Source organism: Cydia splendana, chromosome 15 (genome assembly GCF_910591565.1).
Source record: "Cydia splendana chromosome 15, ilCydSple1.2, whole genome shotgun sequence".
In the NCBI taxonomy this organism is placed as follows: Eukaryota; Metazoa; Arthropoda; class Insecta; order Lepidoptera; family Tortricidae; genus Cydia; species Cydia splendana.
In genome coordinates, this window is record NC_085974.1 from 5518717 (window position 1) to 5538387 (window position 19671).

A 19671-nucleotide genomic window follows, 5' to 3' on the forward strand; every position below is an offset into this window, starting at 1 on the left:
TTTAAAAAAAGAATACACAATGACGCAAACACTATAAAGGTCCAAACTTGATATGATTAAATTATATAAACTCAGTCACTTTAACATGATTAGAAGATTAAGATAAGAGCACAGACAACCAACTTAGCGAGTTTAAACTTTGTCGCCACTAACCACCACAACCAAACGCGCTTATCCCGAACGACAAGTTTATGTTTTCCATTCACTATGTTGTTTTATGTTTGATAAGTAGGGGAGGGGGGCCCAAAGTGAGCACCTTAAGAGGAACTGCAGTATGAATAAAATCACAGTAACACTTAACTTTGAATGCTGTTTAAAGCTGAATTTATCGTAGTTTAATTATACATAGTTCAATATTCTCCAAAGTATAGGCAAACTAATAAAAATAACGAATTACGAAAACTTTACTTTTGCTCACTTTGCCCGAGGCGGGGCCTAAAGCGTTTGGGCAAAGCGAGCACAAAGGGGGCAAAATGAGCACACTTTATTCATGCAAAAACCATACAATATTTATTTTGAGATAAGGACAGAAACTACGTCGATCACATCAATAAAACTCTAATGATTAGATATAGACTTTAATCAGTGTCAAAATATAAGAAATTTAATAATAAATGGTACTTCTTACCAAACGTACAACATAGGTACTTTAAATTGTCACAGCCTTGACAAAAATTCTTCTCCTTCTTAAAAACATAAACTTTTCATCAAACAAACATTTATTTTATCTTATATCTCTTGACATGTGTCACAGTAAAATGATTCAATACCAATATAAGTTGTGCAGTTTACAAGTGCCTACAACTTGCAGTATGTGGGCACATGCTCACTTTGCCCTGCCCGCTTTGCCTTTTCGACCAAACCCACATTGTACTCAAACCTAACGTTCAAATATTTCGCGCACAATCATGAATATTTTACCTAAACAAAAAGCTAAATATCTGTCAATCCATACTACAATTAACGTTTTTCAACAACGTCCTCACAAATCCACAAAACACTCGATACATACATTGTATTTTTCATATCTGAACTTATCAAATCGTAATTTTGGTCACTATGACGCGCACGGTCACTAACAGCGGCGGTGGGCAATTGTAGCAGGCAGAGCGTGGCGGGGCGGATATCTCCACGCAGTCACACCGCTATTGCTGTTATATTTTCAAGGTGAGCACCAGTGCTCGCTTTGAGCACTATGCTCGCTTTGGGCTCCCCTCCCCTACTTCATTTCATGGATAACAAGATAATAAAGACTTATCTCTCCATTTATTATAATTTTTTGACGTGCACTTTGAAAGTTAGACAATATCACGCATTTTTGTGTAAAAATATTTGCTTAATCAAAAACGTTTTTTAAATCCTTAAAGTTAAATTGAGTAAAATTATACGAGCTAATCGTTTGTCTAAATCTGTCATTTTCACTTATGTATTTAAAAGAAAAAGATAGAACACGATTAAGCTATATGAGGCTTGTAAACTTTTATGAATAAGGGGGTTCGTCTTTAATATTAACTTGTTTCGGCATTAAGGATGACTCACGTTAGACCGGGCCGTGTCCGACCCGGAGTTTCGGCGCATCGCCATGGAAAGCATCACTCGATCGCCTGTCATCTCATAGAAAAGTAAGCGCCAGAAGCTCCGGCCCGGACACGGCCCGGTCTAACGTGAGTCATCCTTTACTTGTGCTTTTACGTATATTTGTGTAGAGCGACCCACGGTTTGCTGAGCACTTCGGAAGTTTCTCGTAAAAGGTTTTTGTTAGATACCTACTTATCGCTACGCACAGATGGCGGCAGCCGAGTTATTTAACACATTCAGTGCCGAAAACCCGACTATCGGGTATTTTATGATTTCGTTCCCAGGCCGGACGACCCGATAGTCGGGATCGTGGTACTACAGCTTTATATGACGAAACTGTTGTGGTCTGGCGCGGATGTCTTGTTTGCCTGGTTGACAAACAAGACAATGTAATGTAATGACAATGTAATGGAATGTGTGTATATATGTGGAATGTGTTAAGTGCAAGGCTTTCATATCGGAGCTCTTTAGTTCGAATTCCGATTTATTATAATACATATTAATCACGACCGGTGGACTTGTCGGTACCTAGTGGCCCTGCCTATAAAGACGATCGTCCTGGGTTCGAATCCTGGTAAGGGAATTTATTTTCATCACACTCGCTCAGTAAATGTGGAATTGCACGCAGGTTTAGCGGGAGTTATAGAAAAAGCGTTCTCCCTAGGGAGTTATGAAGTTTCTAGTGCCATAATTAACAGTTTTTTGTCTTTATACTTAATTTTTGTATCACAACTGTGATGAAAAACATTGTGTGTAACTCGGGGCGTAATAATATTGCAAACTCGAGTCTATAAATCGCTCCGGCAAGCCGTTGCGATTTAACTTAGGGGCTATTCATAAATTACGTCATTTCAAATTAGGGACTGGACATCGGATGATGGTAGCATGACGAAGGAGGAAACGGGGTCATCCGAAGCATGATTTTGGGATGATTTTAGGGGGGAGGGGTCAAAAATCGTCAAAAATCGATGACGTAATTTATGGACAGCCCCTTACTCTCGTTCGCAATATTCAACTCTTACGCCCCATGTTGCACAATGTACTATTGTGTGATGAGGACAGATATTTGTTACTGAGTCCATGGGTGTTTTCTATGTATTTATATATACAGGATGGCTAAAACTAACTGCAATTCCCGTTGCCAGGGAGGTTTTGGGATTATACTGAGCCACTTACACTATGGGACCAACCACGCAATCGCGAAAAAAAAAATTGGCAGTTTCATACATTTTGTCTAGTCCATCTTCTATGGAAGGGTACATTTTTTTTTGCGGTTTCGGGGTTGCTCTCATAGTAAAAGTTGGTCAGTATAATTCCAATATCTCCTTGGCAAAGGGAATGCAGTTATTTTTTTGCCACCGTGTACGTTTTCTCAAAAATAATCTCTTAAGTCTCATAAACTTATTTATCTATTATCGAATCGCCGCCTAAAGTTTCACTTAACAACACAAATGTTAATCCTAAATCGAAAAGTTTACCGAAACTCAATTGAAAACTGCCTTCATAAATCAAAGCGCAAACAGCTCAATCCGTTTTTCTCGACTAATCTTCTCACATGTTTGAACAGGTTCGAAAATCCATTCATATAAGGAAATGGGGGAAAAAATACACATCTATTTATTTAATACTGATAAATGTGGGCACGCCCGGAAACATTAGGACCCTGGCCCGGTGGTAGGGTTGTCCTGTCCCACGTATATAATTTTTATAAACTCTTAGCGCCACTTGCATCATCCGACTAACCCTGATTAACCGGTTAAACCTGGAGTTACCATGGTTACCGGTACAATTTGACTCTGGGTTAACGGATTAACCGGATAACTCCGGCTTAATGGGATGGTGCAAGTAGCGCTTAGGGAGGTTAAAAAAAGGGCATATTTATTGAACAACTTTAACACATTCAATACCACTAAGTGCTACGGGTTACGCTCGTAGCGCGTAGCCACGGTTTCGTCGTATGTAGCGCGTAGTCGCTACGAACAGTGTACCCGACAGTCGGGTTCTTGGTGTTGAATGTGTTAATATGTACCTATAGGAAAGAAATCGTGAAAAAGATTGACTGGTCATATGGAATATTTACATGATTATTTCATTACCTAGGAATGAATCTGTTTTGTTGATTAATTTTCGCAATGTTTTCATTTCTGTTACACTCGTTGTTAAGAACATAAACTTGTCTCTTTCTCTTTTGGGTTTGGGGAGCTTGTTATCACGTGCATATGTCTCGCAACTGTAGGTACTGTCGAAACTTTTAATTTATGACCCATTTTGTACCTTGTCACAGTGACAATAGAATGAGGTCTCTAGCGACTTACATATTGATTGTCACAGTGACAATAGAATGAGGTCTCTAGCGACTTACATATTGATTGTCACTGTGACAATAGAATGAGGTCTCTAGCGACTTACATATTGATTGTCACTGTGACAATAGAATGAGGTCTCTAGCTACTTACATATTGATTGTCACAGTGACAATAGAATGAGGTCTCTAGCGACTTACATATTGATTGTCACTGTGACAATAGAATGAGGTCTCTAGCGACTTACATATTGATTGTCACAGTGACAATAGAATGAGGTCTCTAGCGACTTACATATTGATTGTCACTGTGACAATAGAATGAGGTCTCTAGCGACTTACATATTGATTGTCACAGTGACAATAGAATGAGGTCTCTAGCGACTTACATATTGATTGTCACAGTGACAATAGAATGAGGTCTCTAGCGACTTACATATTGATTGTCACTGTGACAATAGAATGAGGTCTCTAGCGACTTACATATTGATTGTCACTGTGACAAGGTACCTACGAAATGGGTTATAAATTAATACCTTCGACCGTATAATATGTATGTACAATTTAAGCGTTTCAATTTTGGAACGCCCATGTACAAATCCTTCCCCGGGCCTAAAACTATCTCTAAGGCCCACTTGCACCATCCTACTAACCCGGGGTTAAGCGGTTAAAGCGTTAATCCAGTGACAAATTGTACTGATAACCATGGTAATTCCAGGTTTAACCGGTTAACCCCGGGTTAGTCAATGGTGCAAGTGGCCCTAAGTATACTAAATTTCATCTAAATCGGTTCGGCGGTAGCATGAAGAGGTAACAGACAGACAGATGGACAGAGTTCCATTCGCATTTATATTATTAATGGTAGGGATTCCTTCACTCGTCAACCCTACTCGGCCAACCCTTTCCGTATTTTTCTGGCCCTCCAAGCATTATATAATATCACATCGATCCTTTTGTTCCGGTCTGGTTTCGCGCCGGCCATCTGCTTTCTGGCTGTAATGTATAGCAAACAGGACATGTTCAAATAATGGGAAGCTCCAATATAAAAAAATAAATAAATATAATATTTAAAAAATTCGCGTTTTGAACACATATTAACTCACATTAATAGACGGGTCTATCGCGACCACGACCAGTGAAACCTGTGTCGAAACGTCGGTAAATAAAGGTAATAAAATAAATTCGCGATAGACCCGTCTATAAATGTCGAGTTAATAAAGATTTTAATAAAAGCCCAGTGTATTAATCCAGGTTGGCCCAAAGCATGACGATTTATATTGAGAGCGTAACTTCCATTATATAAAGGGGGTTAAGTTAGTGTGACTCTTATGGGGCCCACTGACTAACAGTCCGCCGGACGGTATCGGCCTGTCAGTTGTTCTGAACTGTCAACATTTTGTTCTATCTGACAGGCCGATACCGTCCGGCGGACTGTTAATCAGTGGGCCCCTTTAGGCGTCTATCAGCACAATTTTGCTTAAGTACTATAAGACCAATCTTCATCATCGTATCAGCCTTTTATCGCCCACGCACTGCTGAGCATAGGCCTCTCTTCTCACTTATCCGGGTCCTGAGCCAATCTCATCCAGAAGTGACATCAATAAGGCGAATAAATCATTAATCAATCTCACGTCCATCATTGCTAATTACCCAGCTGGCCCAAGTGAATTAAATTCCACTGCAGTGTACAGTGCAAATTCGGCTGAAATCGGGTGACAATGCAACTAGCGCTGCCCATGTTATAGCTGTGTATGCGAGCATTCAGCTCGACGAACCATATATTATATCCGAATAATGAACTGTATATTAAACCCTTTAAATTATTGAATGTTAGAAGAAATACATAGCAACTATGCATAGGTAGAGGACCATTGGGTAGTCTGGCTTGGGCACCCCCTTGTAAATCGTCCTGAGTACATCACTATTTTTCCGTATAAATATATATTTTGACGCATTTCTAAGTCACAAGCCGTGCGCTTATTGTATAGGGCATTACGCGCCACTTTTTTTCTCTATTTAGAAGTTTTTGGGGTAAGTACAATAGCCGATTTGTTAGAAACATTTGAATGTCACGTGAAGTAGAATAAAATCGATTACGATCTTTCAAAAAAATCATTCATGTTGCTTATTGTCACTCGGTGGCTTCATGTAATAAGCATCAGTGTCTAAGCTCCTTCTGATAATAATAATTATTGTATTTATTGAATAACTGCAGTAATGTTGTAGATACATGGAATTCCGGAAGCAAACTCTCGCGGGCCGTTTCTAATCAGGCTCGAATGGCTGCGCCGACGTGACTGGAACTCATGACAATTGACACACGATACAGTTCGGCTTCACACAAAGCTTAAGGGGCCCACAGATTACCAGTTCGTCGGACGATATCAGCCTGTCAGTTGTTCGGAGCTGTCAAATTTTGCGTTTAACTGACAGGCTGATGTCGTCCGGCGAACTGGTAATCAGTGGGCCCCTTTACAAGCCAGTCTGCTACCGACAGGCCAGGGCGCTAAGCTATGCTAAGCGACATGCCTCTCCGTCGTACTTAGGGGCTGTCCATAAATTACGTCATCGATTTTTGACGATTCTCGACCCCCCCCCCCCCCCCTAACATCATCCAAAAATCATGCTTTAAATGACCCCGTTTCCTCCTACTTCATGCTACCAGCATCCGATGTCCAGACCCCCCCCCCCCTAATTTGAAATGACGTAATTTATGAATAGCCCCTTATATGGAAGAATGATAGAGAGACATCCGTTTTGTTCGCTACGGCGGAAACGATTGGCATCGTGTCTAGGCCCACAGGACTCGCTATATTATGCGTATTTACTCAGAAAAAATAATAGTTAGTGAAAAGATGGAGGGAGAATATTTATAACTGAAGATGATCTTATTGAACTTTCAGTTCCGAGAAAGCGCTGTTATTATTTGTCGTCCATGAGCCAACTCTATATTATATTTGGATTTAATAATAAATTAAATGCACGCTTTCAAAACGCATTACAATTCCAATTTCCACCGCTACGGGCCGCGCGTTAATTTAATAGCAAATTAAATTTGTCCCGGCTTTCAGAACTGGCTACCTTTATCCGCAATTCAACTTATCTTCTTAATCAACCTGTTAATTGAATCTGCTGTCTAAAACAAGTGCCTAAGAAGTTTTAAAACCCTGTCAGTGTTCTCCCATCATCAAGTTGTTTAAGCTATTATATTAGCTATCTATCTATCTAATAATACCTTTAAACGAGCAATTCTTATTTGTTTAAATAATAAATAAATATTATAGGACAATTTTACACACTTGTACAGTCCCACGGTAAGGCTTGTGTTGTGGGTACTAGACGATGATATATATAATATATATTTATATATAAATACTTATATACATAGAAAAGATCCATAACTTAGGAACAAATATTTGTGATAAACACACAAATAAATGCCCTTACCAGGATTCGAACCCGGGACCTCCTGCTTCGTAGGCAGGGTCACTACCGACTAGGCTAGGAGGCCGTATTTATATATATACTTCGGGGATCTCGGAAACGGCTCTAACGATTTCGATGAAATTTGCTAGATGGGGGTTTTCGGGGCCGAGAAATCGATCTAGCTAGGTCTCATCTCTGAGAAAACACGCATTTTTGAGTTTTTATATGTTTTTCGAGCAAAGCTCGGTCTCCCAGATATTATATACTTATGCAATAATGTCTCATCGTTTCAGTGCCCTGACTTTCCACTTTTGCAATTCACAAACAAACATACGTAGGGAAATAAAGAATACCTATATTTAAAAAAATACTGTATTTTTGCCTTCCACACCACCACAATAAAATTATTGTTGTAAAACTCTGGCCGTCACTATAATAATATGAGTCTCTCCCTCAGGTATAGTCCCTACTAATATTATCCCTACTTAAATGCGATAGTAACTTTTTTATTTTTCACGCTTAGGGGTCATCCATTAATTACGTCACACGAATTTCAAGGTTTTTTAACCCCTCCCCCCTCCTTGTCACACTTAATCACATTTGGCAAACCCCTCCCCCTGGTGTGATGTCACATTTTTTCTACGAAATCGGCAAATCGAATTAAGTATTATTTATTTTTAACCAAAATATTGTTTAAATTTTAATAATTTTATAACCTAAAACTGATTATGAAAGAAAATTAAACTAATAAAAACGATGATCGTTCCAAAAACTTGTTATTTAACTGTAGAGCGAATAAAATAATTTTAATAAATTTTCGGTTTCTGATGAAGTTAAAGTGACGTCACAAGTTTGTGACTCCCCCCTCCCCCTTGTCACAACATGTCACATTTTCTTGACCCCCTTTCTCCCCCTAAACGTGTGATGTAATTAATGGATGACCCCCTAAACCCCTAAACCGATTTAGCTTAAGTTTGGTATGGAGATAGTTTGAGGCTCTGGCCTCCTAAGTCCAGACATACAAGAAAAAAATCCAAAATGTTCCAGTGAAATTTGAACCCATAGTCTAGTTTAGATAGGTTTTGCTTCCCAACAGAGAGGTCGCGGGCACAGCAGCTAATAACACCATAAAATAAATAATTATTTTTGTGAAGGGCAGGTAAAGTTTGATCATTAATACTTACTAGTTAAACAGCTCATCCAGTGAAATTATGAACAAAAAATATAATAAAAAAAAGACATCTCAGACACGATATAAATCACGCGACAGTTGTAAAATAAGGTTAAGTGCTTTCGCGTTATAACGTAAACAAGGATAATAAATATTAAGGTGACACGGTAAAAAGTTGAGTGTTTATAAAGTCGTTTGGATTTTGCCGCAATCCCGTGCAGGTGGCGTCAAAACGGAAAGGTAGGGGGGAGGTTGCTTCTTTGGAATCTTTTGACACGCTCGTCCGAAGACTTTGGCCGCACTTCGTATAATTGCGGGGCTTAATTTTGATAAAATGGTTTTTATTTTTGCGAAAAAACTTTCTTTTGTTATTTTATATTAGGTCATTTCCATATTTTTTCAAATCTATGTACAGGATATGGGTAAAATTTTACGTGAAATGGTTGAAATAAACAGCTAAATACAGCGCTATAATAATTTTATAGAAAATAGGCAGGTAGTTTAAAGTTTATAGACTTGAATTTACTTTAGGCATTCAAAAGAGTGAATGAGTGAGGAGTACTTATAATTATCCACATTTGGCCTACCAACAAACTTTCTAAAAGCATTACAATACCTACATATATATGGTAGATCATGTATACCGGGTGTTTCCTGTAACACGAACTTTTGTTAAACAACTTTTAAAAATTATGAATCCTTTCGACTTCCTCTTTTTCATACAAAATAAATATTGCCTTCAATGTACGCTGAAATCAGTGTGTTTGACGTTGCTTGTCACGGTTTAAACATAACAAAATTAGCAATACATTGCGTCTTAGAATAAACTTTGTAATAAAAATCAAAACATAAGTTATTTTTAAAAGTTGCTGAACAAATGTTGGCCAGTTTGAGGAGTACCAGTCACCTGCAATAATATGTTACTCTTCGAAGGCCGCAATATTATGTGACACGGTCTTATGACTCTATAAATAAGATCGTGTCAGATATTTTTGCGGCCTTCGAAGAAGAAAGAAACATATTAATGAAGGTGACTGTACAGCCTACTGTTTAATTTATTGCTCCTGTTACAGGAAACACCCGGTATAATATCATAAGATTGGTTTTCTTTATAAGCTTTTCCCTTGTTACAGTTAACCGCCATGGAGAGAAGAACGCATATCGGAAGCCTAACTTTTAATTGAAAAGGATGGGACACTTCCATCGCGCTCCATCTTTACTAATTACTCCCTTGAAGGTAAGCAGATCATACTCATACTCATACTCATAATCTTTATTGCATATCACATGGTATCTTAACCTATTACATAGAATTGTGTACAACATGACACCCTGTAGGGCACAGCAAACAGTTTAATCAAGAGGAGATCGAGTTTTTTGTACAATCAATACAATCAGGACACGTTTACCTATAATAAAACCTACTGTCGGGAGATACGCTAAAAATTGCGCATCTTCAATAAAAACAGTATTGTTCTTATGCGCAAAAAAATCGTGATTTATTACATACCTACTATTATAATAAAGGGGTCACAATAATAGTGACAGACACTTATGTTGCAGTAGGATTATGTGGAGTTGTGTAAGCGACTGCCCGTTTCCTGCTGCAGTAATCGAAAACCTTAACAACTGTAACCTCAACAACTTCTTACCAATTGGTTACGTGGGAGACATATACCTAAGTATAGAAATATTTAGTAGGTACCAATGCTACATGGCCACAACGGCTTTACAGAAGCATAGCGTATTTCACAAGAGAGTTACAAGTTTGGAACGTACTCGTATTAGGTGAACTTATGAAAGTTTTCAAAATCTCTTAAGGACCTCAAGAGATGAAAGTTTGTATAGAACCCCGTCAAAAGTCAGATGCTTCCAGAGATGATGATGGAAAATCCCTTTGGGCTTAAGGCTAGTTATCTGAAGTTATATATAAAGTTGTATTACCACTTTTTGTTGAGCTTGAGTAGGTATGTAGGTATGTACATGTGCAGTCAAATGCAGTAGTAGCTAAGTGGGCCAGAAGAGGGAGCGGAGTAGCTTATACTATACTTTAACATCAAAGTTGTCTTCAGGTCTGTGGTTCAGATTTTTCATTACCTGGCCAGCTTAGTTATGCTAATGACTGTACTCACACAATGCCTTTACGTCATTTGGAGTTTTCAAATAAAATTAATCATCATCAACAATTGAACATTACTACCAGCATATTCCTAGTATTCCTACATCCTACTAAGTAAGTACTAAGCACAGCACTCTTCTGAACGTAAATACAAGAAGGTTTGGGTTTGGGTAGTTCCTACGCTAATCCGGATTGGGGATTTTAGGGCTCCGTACCCAAAGGGTAAAAACAGGACCCTATTACTAAGACTCCTCTATCCGTGTGTCTGTCACCAGGCTGTATCTCATGAACCGTGAAGCTAGACAGTTGACATTTTCACTGATGATGTATTTCTATTGCCAATATAACAACAAATACAAAAAAATACGGAACCCTCGGTGGGCAAGTCCGATTTTTCTACACACCTTTGTTGCATATCTAAGTAGGTTTCATTACGATATTTTTCTTAACATAAAACCAAATTGCCCAGCGCTCAACCTCATCATACTAAATTACTCATTAAATACGGCATAATCCATGCATGCACGACTTTATTACCTACTTTTAAATTGTATTATAATTAGCGATAAAAGAGTTACTAGTTACCAGTAATGAATTTCAATTCAGTAGCGAGCGATAAGCGGTAAGCGATGTAGTTAGTTAAACAAACTCATGGTTATTACTCGCAGAAGCTTCCTCGGTAATATTACATATAGTGGGGGTCACAGAAGATGTGTGCGATGTAAGTAGAGTATGATTATATACCTACCTATTTGGGTCAAACACGTTTCAGAATAAAGTCTCTTCTATGCACAAAACAATAAAAGTTAAATATCCGGGTATATTAAAATATCAAGTTTTTGTTATTTGAGTCTCAAGTAGATAAAAAATGTATGCCGCCTGTAAGGGTGTAGTGCAAAAAATAACTTTTGATTTTCTTAACTTTGCAATGCCTACAGAAAAGACGCGAACGTGTTAAGTAAATTTGTTTATTACAAACCTACTTGAGTTTTAGACACAAGGAAACAGAGAAAAACACAATATACATATTTTCTTCCTCTCATCTCATATCAACAAATGATTCCGTTTTTTTCTTACATGCTACGTATTTATCTACCAAATGTTCGTCATTTAGGTAAAGCGCCGCGCGGAAATGTGATCAAATGAGAAAGAATACGTGGAATGGAATATGTATATGAAATTTAAATGAGTATGAATATGTTTTTTTTCGTACGGCTTAATTCATTTAGTCGTTTTCATACACTTTAGGATTATGTAAAATTAGGTACAGTTAGCCTTAAATAGTAGCGGATGCAAACGGGGCAAAAGTATCGGCAACCCTCTAATACTTTTCCAAAAGTTAATCTCTATAGTTGTCGTTCAAAATTATTTGCTACAGTCTTATTATTCTACATAGGTAGGCATGTCTCTTACTGTCCGATTTGAACTTTAACCTTTTGGACGCCAATGACCGATATATCCGCACCGCAGGTCCAACGCCAAAGACGGATTAATCGGTCACAGACTTCAATTCCAGTTTTGACACTTCGGTGACGTGGCGTCAGAATGGCAGATTTTGTGTTTGATATGGCGTCGAAAAGGTTAAGATAAGTACGTCAATTAATAGATCTAGGAACGATATGGATTAGATATATCAGTGTCAAATGTGACGATTTTACAAACAAAACCGTCACTGTCTTTTGACACTTACACTTGAATCGGGCCGTTATAATTATAGAGGTATAATGGTAGACTTTTGACGCGTAGTCTGTACCTATTCAATGTAAAGTATCATTCAATAGAACTTGCTAACTATGTAAACAAAAGTCACTAGTAAATTGACATTTAGAGACAATTCCAGTATGGCGGTTTGTTTACATAGTTAGCAAGTTCTATTGAATGACACTTTAGTTATAATATAATTATCGTATACCTTTAGACGAGCAATTCTTGTAGCTATATTTATTTATTTATATACCTGTATATATATTTCGAGGATCTCGGAAACGGCTCTAACGATAAAATTTGCTATATGGGAGTTTTCGGGGGCGAAAAATCGATCTAGCTAGATCTTAGCTCTGGGAAAACGCGCATTTTTGAGTTTTTATACGTTATAAGCAAAGTTCGGTCTCCCAGATATTAAACCTAAATGCAGGCAGTAGCTGGCAACAGCGACAATGCAGTCAAAAACGTAATATAACCTTAACACTCGCGCCCTCCAATTTATCGTACACAATGTATCTTATCATATTAAAGTACTGTTTACTGTAGTTAAACAGAATAATTACAAAAGTTTATGGGAAGTAATTTCCTATTCATCCGAGCGTCTAACCAGGTGTCCTGTTTACTTTCTGAAGACCGTGTCACAAACGTTGTTGTTGAAAAAGTGACCCTGTGTCGTATGGGATAATGTTCATGTTCCTAAAACACGACAGTGAAATGTGGGGTTATATTTGGGCCGTGTACCTATTATCATTGCTTGCTTGGGCACGGGCACTCTTGGGCGCGAGCGAATCGAATTCATGAGAGAACCAGTTTCATTTAATGATTCGATTTTTCTACTTCTTCTCTTCACTGTCGTTCACAGAGCGGTCGTCGTCACGTTGAGGCGTCCGCATCGGTAGTAGAGGCGGACACAGCTCTTCACACGATCTCCCGGCATCTCTCCCTGTTGGCAGACTGTCTGGCACAATCAGATACGCGATTTTACTACACTCATCTCCTTAGCCGATTTTAATTTGTTGTCGACTTTTTTGTTAGAATTGGATTCTGGGGGAATAAATACGAAATCCCAATTTGTCGGTAATATCGGTCATAATCCGCGGTCGAATTCGGCGAGCCAAATTGGCGTTTGCGTGCGTGATTTGATCGAAAAATTGTCCCCGTCTAGAATGGGCTGTATGTTTTTGTAAGATAGAAGTCTTGTATATTTTTATCAATAGGGAGGTTAGACCGCTTTCGCAGATTCCCTCACGCTAGCTAAGCATTTGCAACGTCAGACGTAACCCCCGAAAGCAATGAACGCTTACTGTGTGAGTTTTGCTTCATTGTAAACTTGACTACGTTTGCACGGGAACGACAGCGACGTACTTCTTGCAAGTTTCACGTTCCAAAATGGGACTGCAGTGTTCCGAACTGTTCTACGGTTGAGTGAATTTTGGCGTGTTTGACTACTTTTCTAATTAAAGTAACTTTTTCGAAGTTATACAATAATGTATTACGAAGCCTAAAGCATCTAAAATTAACTGTTTTAGCGTCATTTCGATTATTTTATAAGTTTGAATGCGTCTTCTAGTCCAGCAAAGAATATGAGATATCTCATTCAATAAAGCAAAATATTTAGCATCTAAGAAAACTTTATATACCTACCTGTTTTGAAAATTAAATGCTATAAAATCATCAAACAAAAAATACACCTGTGGGGCAGACAAAAATGTATTGAACCCGAACAAACCATACGACTGCGACATAATCCTACTTTTTCTATTCCAGGTGCGTGCGTGCCTTGTGCGCATGCGTTGATGGACGCAGCGAACGGGGCCGCGAGGGGCGGCCGGGCGGCGCGAGCGCTCCGTCTGTTGCTCCTGTTGGTTCTAGCGCTCGCCGCCGTGGAGTACCTTTTCGGTTCCATACTGGAGGCGTCTCCACTCAGGACCTATCTGTATACGCCGCTGTACAACGCTACGCAACCTACTATCAGGTATAGTTCTGGTTCTAAGTTCGTGGTGGTGGTAAGTGCTGGCGTCGTCTAAAGAGACAACAACCGGCACCTCCAGCTAACGCCAAATTTACTTGTGACCGTTGTGGGAAGCAGTGCAGAGCCCACATCGGTTTGTTCAGTCACAAGAAAAGGTGCGGAACACACAGCAGCTGTAATAAACATCTGAAGAAGATGTAAAGGCCAATAATGATGATGACTGGTTCTAGCGCTTGCCAATGACAAATATATATTATATAGGTATATAATCTCTCTTGCCTTGCCATCATTGGTTCCTGAACCACTCGGCGTGTTTGTAGTAAGTACCTACCTAAAACTATGACTAACTAATTTATATTTTATTACAATACATATTTCTTATGTTCAAAAAACACGATTTGAGGTCGTCTGGAAAATAAATACTTACCTGTTTTATCATAATTTTGTGATCTAAACACTTAAGAAGTACATTTCTTTCCAGATCCGTCGACCACTCGCCTTGGCCTAAAGCTCTTCAAGCCGAAACGACTCAGAACACTAAAAACTCGACCCAAAACAGCACAAATCAGTCAACTGGACGCAAACTCGACGTAACCGGACGAAAACCAGAGAACGCAACCGTAAAGAAACCTGAAAATACGACTAAAAGAAAACCCGACAACGCAACACAGTCAAACATGACCCGAACAGATCTAGAAGACAGCACTACGCTGCTGATATCCAAGATTATGGACAGTATTAAGAATTCTGCGACTACTGAAGGAGAGTTTAGAAGAAACGAGACGGAGCTACCGTTATGCGATAGCATGCCGCCGGATTTAGGTAAGCATTTGCCTTTTGCTTTAGTCTTATTTCAGTTAATGCTTATTAAATGGGACAGACAATACGTTGAAAGGACGGAGTACCCCCAACTTTAGAAGCACTACGTTACGATAAATAACGTCTACCTACTTCGAACTTAAAAGTAGATTGTAACTTTAACGATGGTAAGGTCCTGGTATTTAAATTCAATATCCTTCCTTCTTTTTTTTGGCGTGAAGTGGCGCAGATTAGGGCAGAGTGGCGCTCTCTTGTGTCAGAGGCCAAGATCGTTTTTGGGTGACTGAGCCAGTGAAGTATCCTTCCTTTTAGAGCAAGTTGAACCTAAGTTCCTAATTGCATTGATAATCGTGTCTTTTGTCATGTAGGGTTACCCCTTGGTAAATGAAAATTGAAAATGCTATAGACAATGGAATTGATGGATGATTTTCTTTCCGGGCATTACAGCTTTGCCAGTGGCGCGAAAATTTGAAAAGTAGGTATTTAATTAAATTGCATATTTCAATCATTTCAGGTCCAATACCAGTGAACAAAACGGACATGGAGCTAGACGTGGTGGAGAAAAAATATCCTGAGGTGCACTGGGGCGGGCGGTACTCCCCGCCCAACTGCACCGCCCGGCACAAAGTTGCCATTATAGTGCCATATAGGTGTGTACATACTGCTATAACTAGATACCTACACCAAACCTACACGATCAATGTGACATTGATCGTCTGAAGCAGCCGTTAGACCAAGATAAGTCTGCAACGAATTTGATAGCACACGCAGTGCAAGTGTTATTTTATACGTCAAATTTCTATGAAATTATGACTTATAAACAGAGGGCGGAATTGCTCATGGCAAAAATCAAACGTCAATAGAGTTGGAACGTTGAATTTTATCGACTATCGAATAAACTGAAATTATATTTACCTATAGCGTATCTTTATTTATTTATTTGTTAACAAAACTAAACCTCAAATCCTTATGCAAACAATAATAAACTTCATATGAACATTACGGAATAACATTTAAATAAAAGACAATATAAAACGATAATTTTAAAAACTACTTAACTTATATAGTACTACATTATTAAAACTAGCTAGTCAACTAGCTAATCAAAGAGGTTAATGTTAAAGTCAGAAATGTAAAAGGTGACTGAACTTATCGATAGCTGAAAAAGTCGATAAAATTCAAAGTTCCAAATCTATTGACGTTTGATTTTTGGCATGAGCAATTCCGCCCTCTGCTTATAAATAACACATGCACTGCGTGTTCTATCAAAATCGTTGCAGACTTGTCTTGAACTAACTCTAACCAACTAACCGATTTAAGTGCACTCTTCCATTAGAATAATTGTGATATATCAATGTGCAGCATAAGCATATTCTCTCTCTCTCTCTCTCTCTCTCTATCCCTGTCTCTTTCTGCACTGGAGAAATCCGGCCTTTAGGAATCTAAATTTTGATAACGCTGTTCTGATTTTGTCGGAGGTTGTCAATGATTTTGCGTAACTCTAAAATTTTGTTTTACAGAGATCGCCAGCAGCATTTGGCTATTTTCCTGAATCATATGCACCCGTTTCTAATGAAGCAACAAATAGAATATGGAATATTTATCGTCGAACAAGAAGGTAAGGGAACACTGTCAAATCCCAATTTCTCCTTAATATGTTCTTTTGTTAGCCTAGTTTAGTGTCCCACTGCTGGACATAGGCCTCCCCTCCTTTCCTCCACTCAACCCTGCCGTTTGTACGTTCCCGCAAATCCGGATAAAATGCGTCCAAGTCGTCCCGCTATTTCTCTGCCTGAACTCCGGCCTGCACCATTGATGGTGCTCCGTGGGTCCCACTCGGTAACTATTTTCACCCACCTTTCAGGATGCATGCGGCAGGCATGTTCCGCTCAGTCCCACTTAAACTTAGCGGTCTTGACATGTTATATGTTATGTAATAAAAATTTAAAACTGGTATCTACTCTCAGATGATATCAGATGATTATAAATAAACCTAAGATTCCGAAGGAAGGTAAATCGCCGAGGAAATAGTAATTTACCTATTTCTGCCTTCTCCAGGTACACACGAGTTCAACAGAGCCAAGCTCATGAACGTAGGCTTCGTGGAAAGCCAGAAGCAGAAGGCCGGTGGCTGGCAGTGCTTCATATTCCATGACATAGATCTCCTGCCGCTCGACCAGCGGAACATGTACTCCTGCCCGAGGCAGCCGAGGCATATGTCGGCGTCTATCGATAAATTAAATTTCAAGTAAGTTTGCTTTCATACATAATTCATAATCATAATCATTTATTTGTCGCAAACTAAACCATTTTTGGATGCCAAAGCTCAGCTCAATCTGTACTATTGTCAACGCAGTAATCAATGTATGGAGTCAAATCTCGATGATTTCTCCGAAAACATATCACTGAACTTAGCTACATGGTACATGGGGGTCAAATCGGTAGCTCTTCATCGTCTTTTGGCGCTGTCCCGGCTCTTTTCCACGGTTCATGGGAGCCTGGGGTCCGCTTGGCAGTTAATCTCACGAATTGGCACAGACCTTAGTTTTTATGAAAGCAACTGCCATCTGACCTCCCAAGCCAGTGGGGAAACTAGGCCTTATTGGGTTTAGTCCGGTTTCCTCATTGTTACGCGCCAGGGTTTGAACCCGCGATATTCGGATTGAAAGTCGCACGCCCTAATTGCTAGGGTACCAACACTTTTTCACTCGGTAAATCGGTAGCTCTTAAAGTTACCTACCATTGGCTTTTATTTACTCCGTACTGAACCCGACAACCTGTATCTAGATAGGCATTGTTGACAGTCACATTAAAACTGTATTAATGACTTCATTCCAGACTGCCATACGAAGACATTTTCGGCGGAGTATCGGCCCTCACGCTCGAGCAGTTCCAGAAAGTCAACGGCTTCTCCAACCGCTACTGGGGCTGGGGCGGCGAGGACGATGACATGGCCTATAGGTAAATATCTGCTTATGTACCATTCACTGGTACATCTCTCAGCCTGGGGTCCGCTTGACAACTAATCCCATGATTTGACGTAAGCACTAGTTTTTACAAAAGCGACTGCCATCTGATCTTCCCAACCCAGAGGGGAAACTAGGTCTTATGTACCATTCACTGGTACATAAACTGATAACTAGCAGCAAGAAACACAAAATCGGGAGTTATGGAGAACCAGGGTAGAGGCTTTTGCCCAGCAATGGGACACTTTGCTGCACTTCAGCGCGTTTGTGGTGCGCTTGCCCCGGCCGCTGCTGGAAACCATCGTGAGCGCGGACTTCTGGCTGAAAGGTGTTAAATTTCGGCGGTTCCGTGGGAATCTGTCGAATCGTACACCGCAACAGAAAACTGTGTCGCTGACATGATTTTTATGTAGAATCGTTTATTTTTATTGTATGTATGTATGTTCGTTTGTAAGGTTGCCTAAAATAAACAAGTTCGTACATATATGCAGATTGTGATGTTACTGCCACTCTCTGACATATATATATATGTTTTTGATTTCAGATTGAAGAAGATGAACTACCATGTCGCAAGATACAAAATGTCCATAGCTCGGTACGCTATGCTGAACCACAAGAAATCCAATCCAAATCCAAAAAGGTATGTAATTCAACAACTTCATGCTAAATTAGATCAACAAATAATCAGGTTTTTAGTTAAACAAAATATTGAATACCTAATTTAATACGAAAAACATGAATTGTCTGTCTCGTGCGCGTGAGGCTGTTGCGGTTTTTGGGGTACTGGAGGCTAAAATCTCAGAAAATAATATATCGGCCAAAACAAGTTTCGACATAATTTTGGGCTGTACCGAAATTGTGGGTATCTGTTTCCCTATGGTCTTAAATTTTGAGAGCATAAAAATCGATGTTAACCTTAAATTATTGTGTATGACCCTTTATACATTTTTACAGGTACCAGCTTCTCTCACAAACGAGCAAAACCTTCAAGAAAGACGGTCTATCGACCCTAGAGTACGTGCTAGTAGAAGTAATACACCACCACCTTTACACCCACATAGTGGCCAACATAGACGAACATAGCTGATGGACATATTTCGCCAAACTCCTGTTTGGCGACGAAAGGTAACAAGTGACTCGCTTGTGATATTACAGTTACCACGTGAATATTACTGCATTTGCAATTTGATGTCATTTGCTCTGCAGTTACAGAATAGTGTTCAATGAAAGTCACAAATTATGTGTTGTGCCAGGAATAATTTTATGATTGCGTTTGATGTATATTGTTAAGTGTAAAGTGTATTATAGAAATCCGTTTTTATTTCGTTTTTAAATCATCGACATTTTGTAATATTCCATTTTGAACACTTTATTGTCACTGAATCTATGGGAATCTGTGTAAACACATTTTTAGCTTTATTTTTCTGCTGTTGCTGTGGTGAAATGATGTTAGTGAAAGGCGTAGAAACGGTTATGTGTTCATGTCGGAGATTTTAAGATAAAAACAAAACAATGGCACAGAGAACAATTTCTATTAAAACTGTACCAGTTTTATTTGCTGTTATGTGTATATCGACACTGGCCAAATGAAAGACACAATATCACCTGATATGT

The 19671-nt window shown here is 39.1% G+C and overlaps 1 protein-coding gene across 2 annotated transcripts in view; it reads left to right on the forward strand.

Moving 5' to 3' along the window:
* Nucleotides 1-19671, forward strand: part of LOC134797540 (beta-1,4-N-acetylgalactosaminyltransferase bre-4-like) — a 383682-nt gene extending 364011 nt beyond the window's left edge. The window contains exons 2-10 of one of the 2 annotated variants that reach the window (XM_063769820.1): nucleotides 9611-9714; nucleotides 14068-14275; nucleotides 14754-15094; nucleotides 15606-15741; nucleotides 16612-16709; nucleotides 17150-17339; nucleotides 17930-18052; nucleotides 18602-18697; nucleotides 19012-19669. In XM_063769820.1, coding sequence (XP_063625890.1) covers nucleotides 14097-14275; nucleotides 14754-15094; nucleotides 15606-15741; nucleotides 16612-16709; nucleotides 17150-17339; nucleotides 17930-18052; nucleotides 18602-18697; nucleotides 19012-19144 — 1296 coding nt within the window. In that variant the 5' untranslated portion in view covers nucleotides 9611-9714; nucleotides 14068-14096 and the 3' untranslated portion in view covers nucleotides 19145-19669. Of the gene's footprint in view, nucleotides 1-9610; nucleotides 9715-11196; nucleotides 11318-14067; nucleotides 14276-14753; nucleotides 15095-15605; nucleotides 15742-16611; nucleotides 16710-17149; nucleotides 17340-17929; nucleotides 18053-18601; nucleotides 18698-19011 lie in introns of those variants that run through there. The other variant, XM_063769819.1, reaches the window with a different exon arrangement.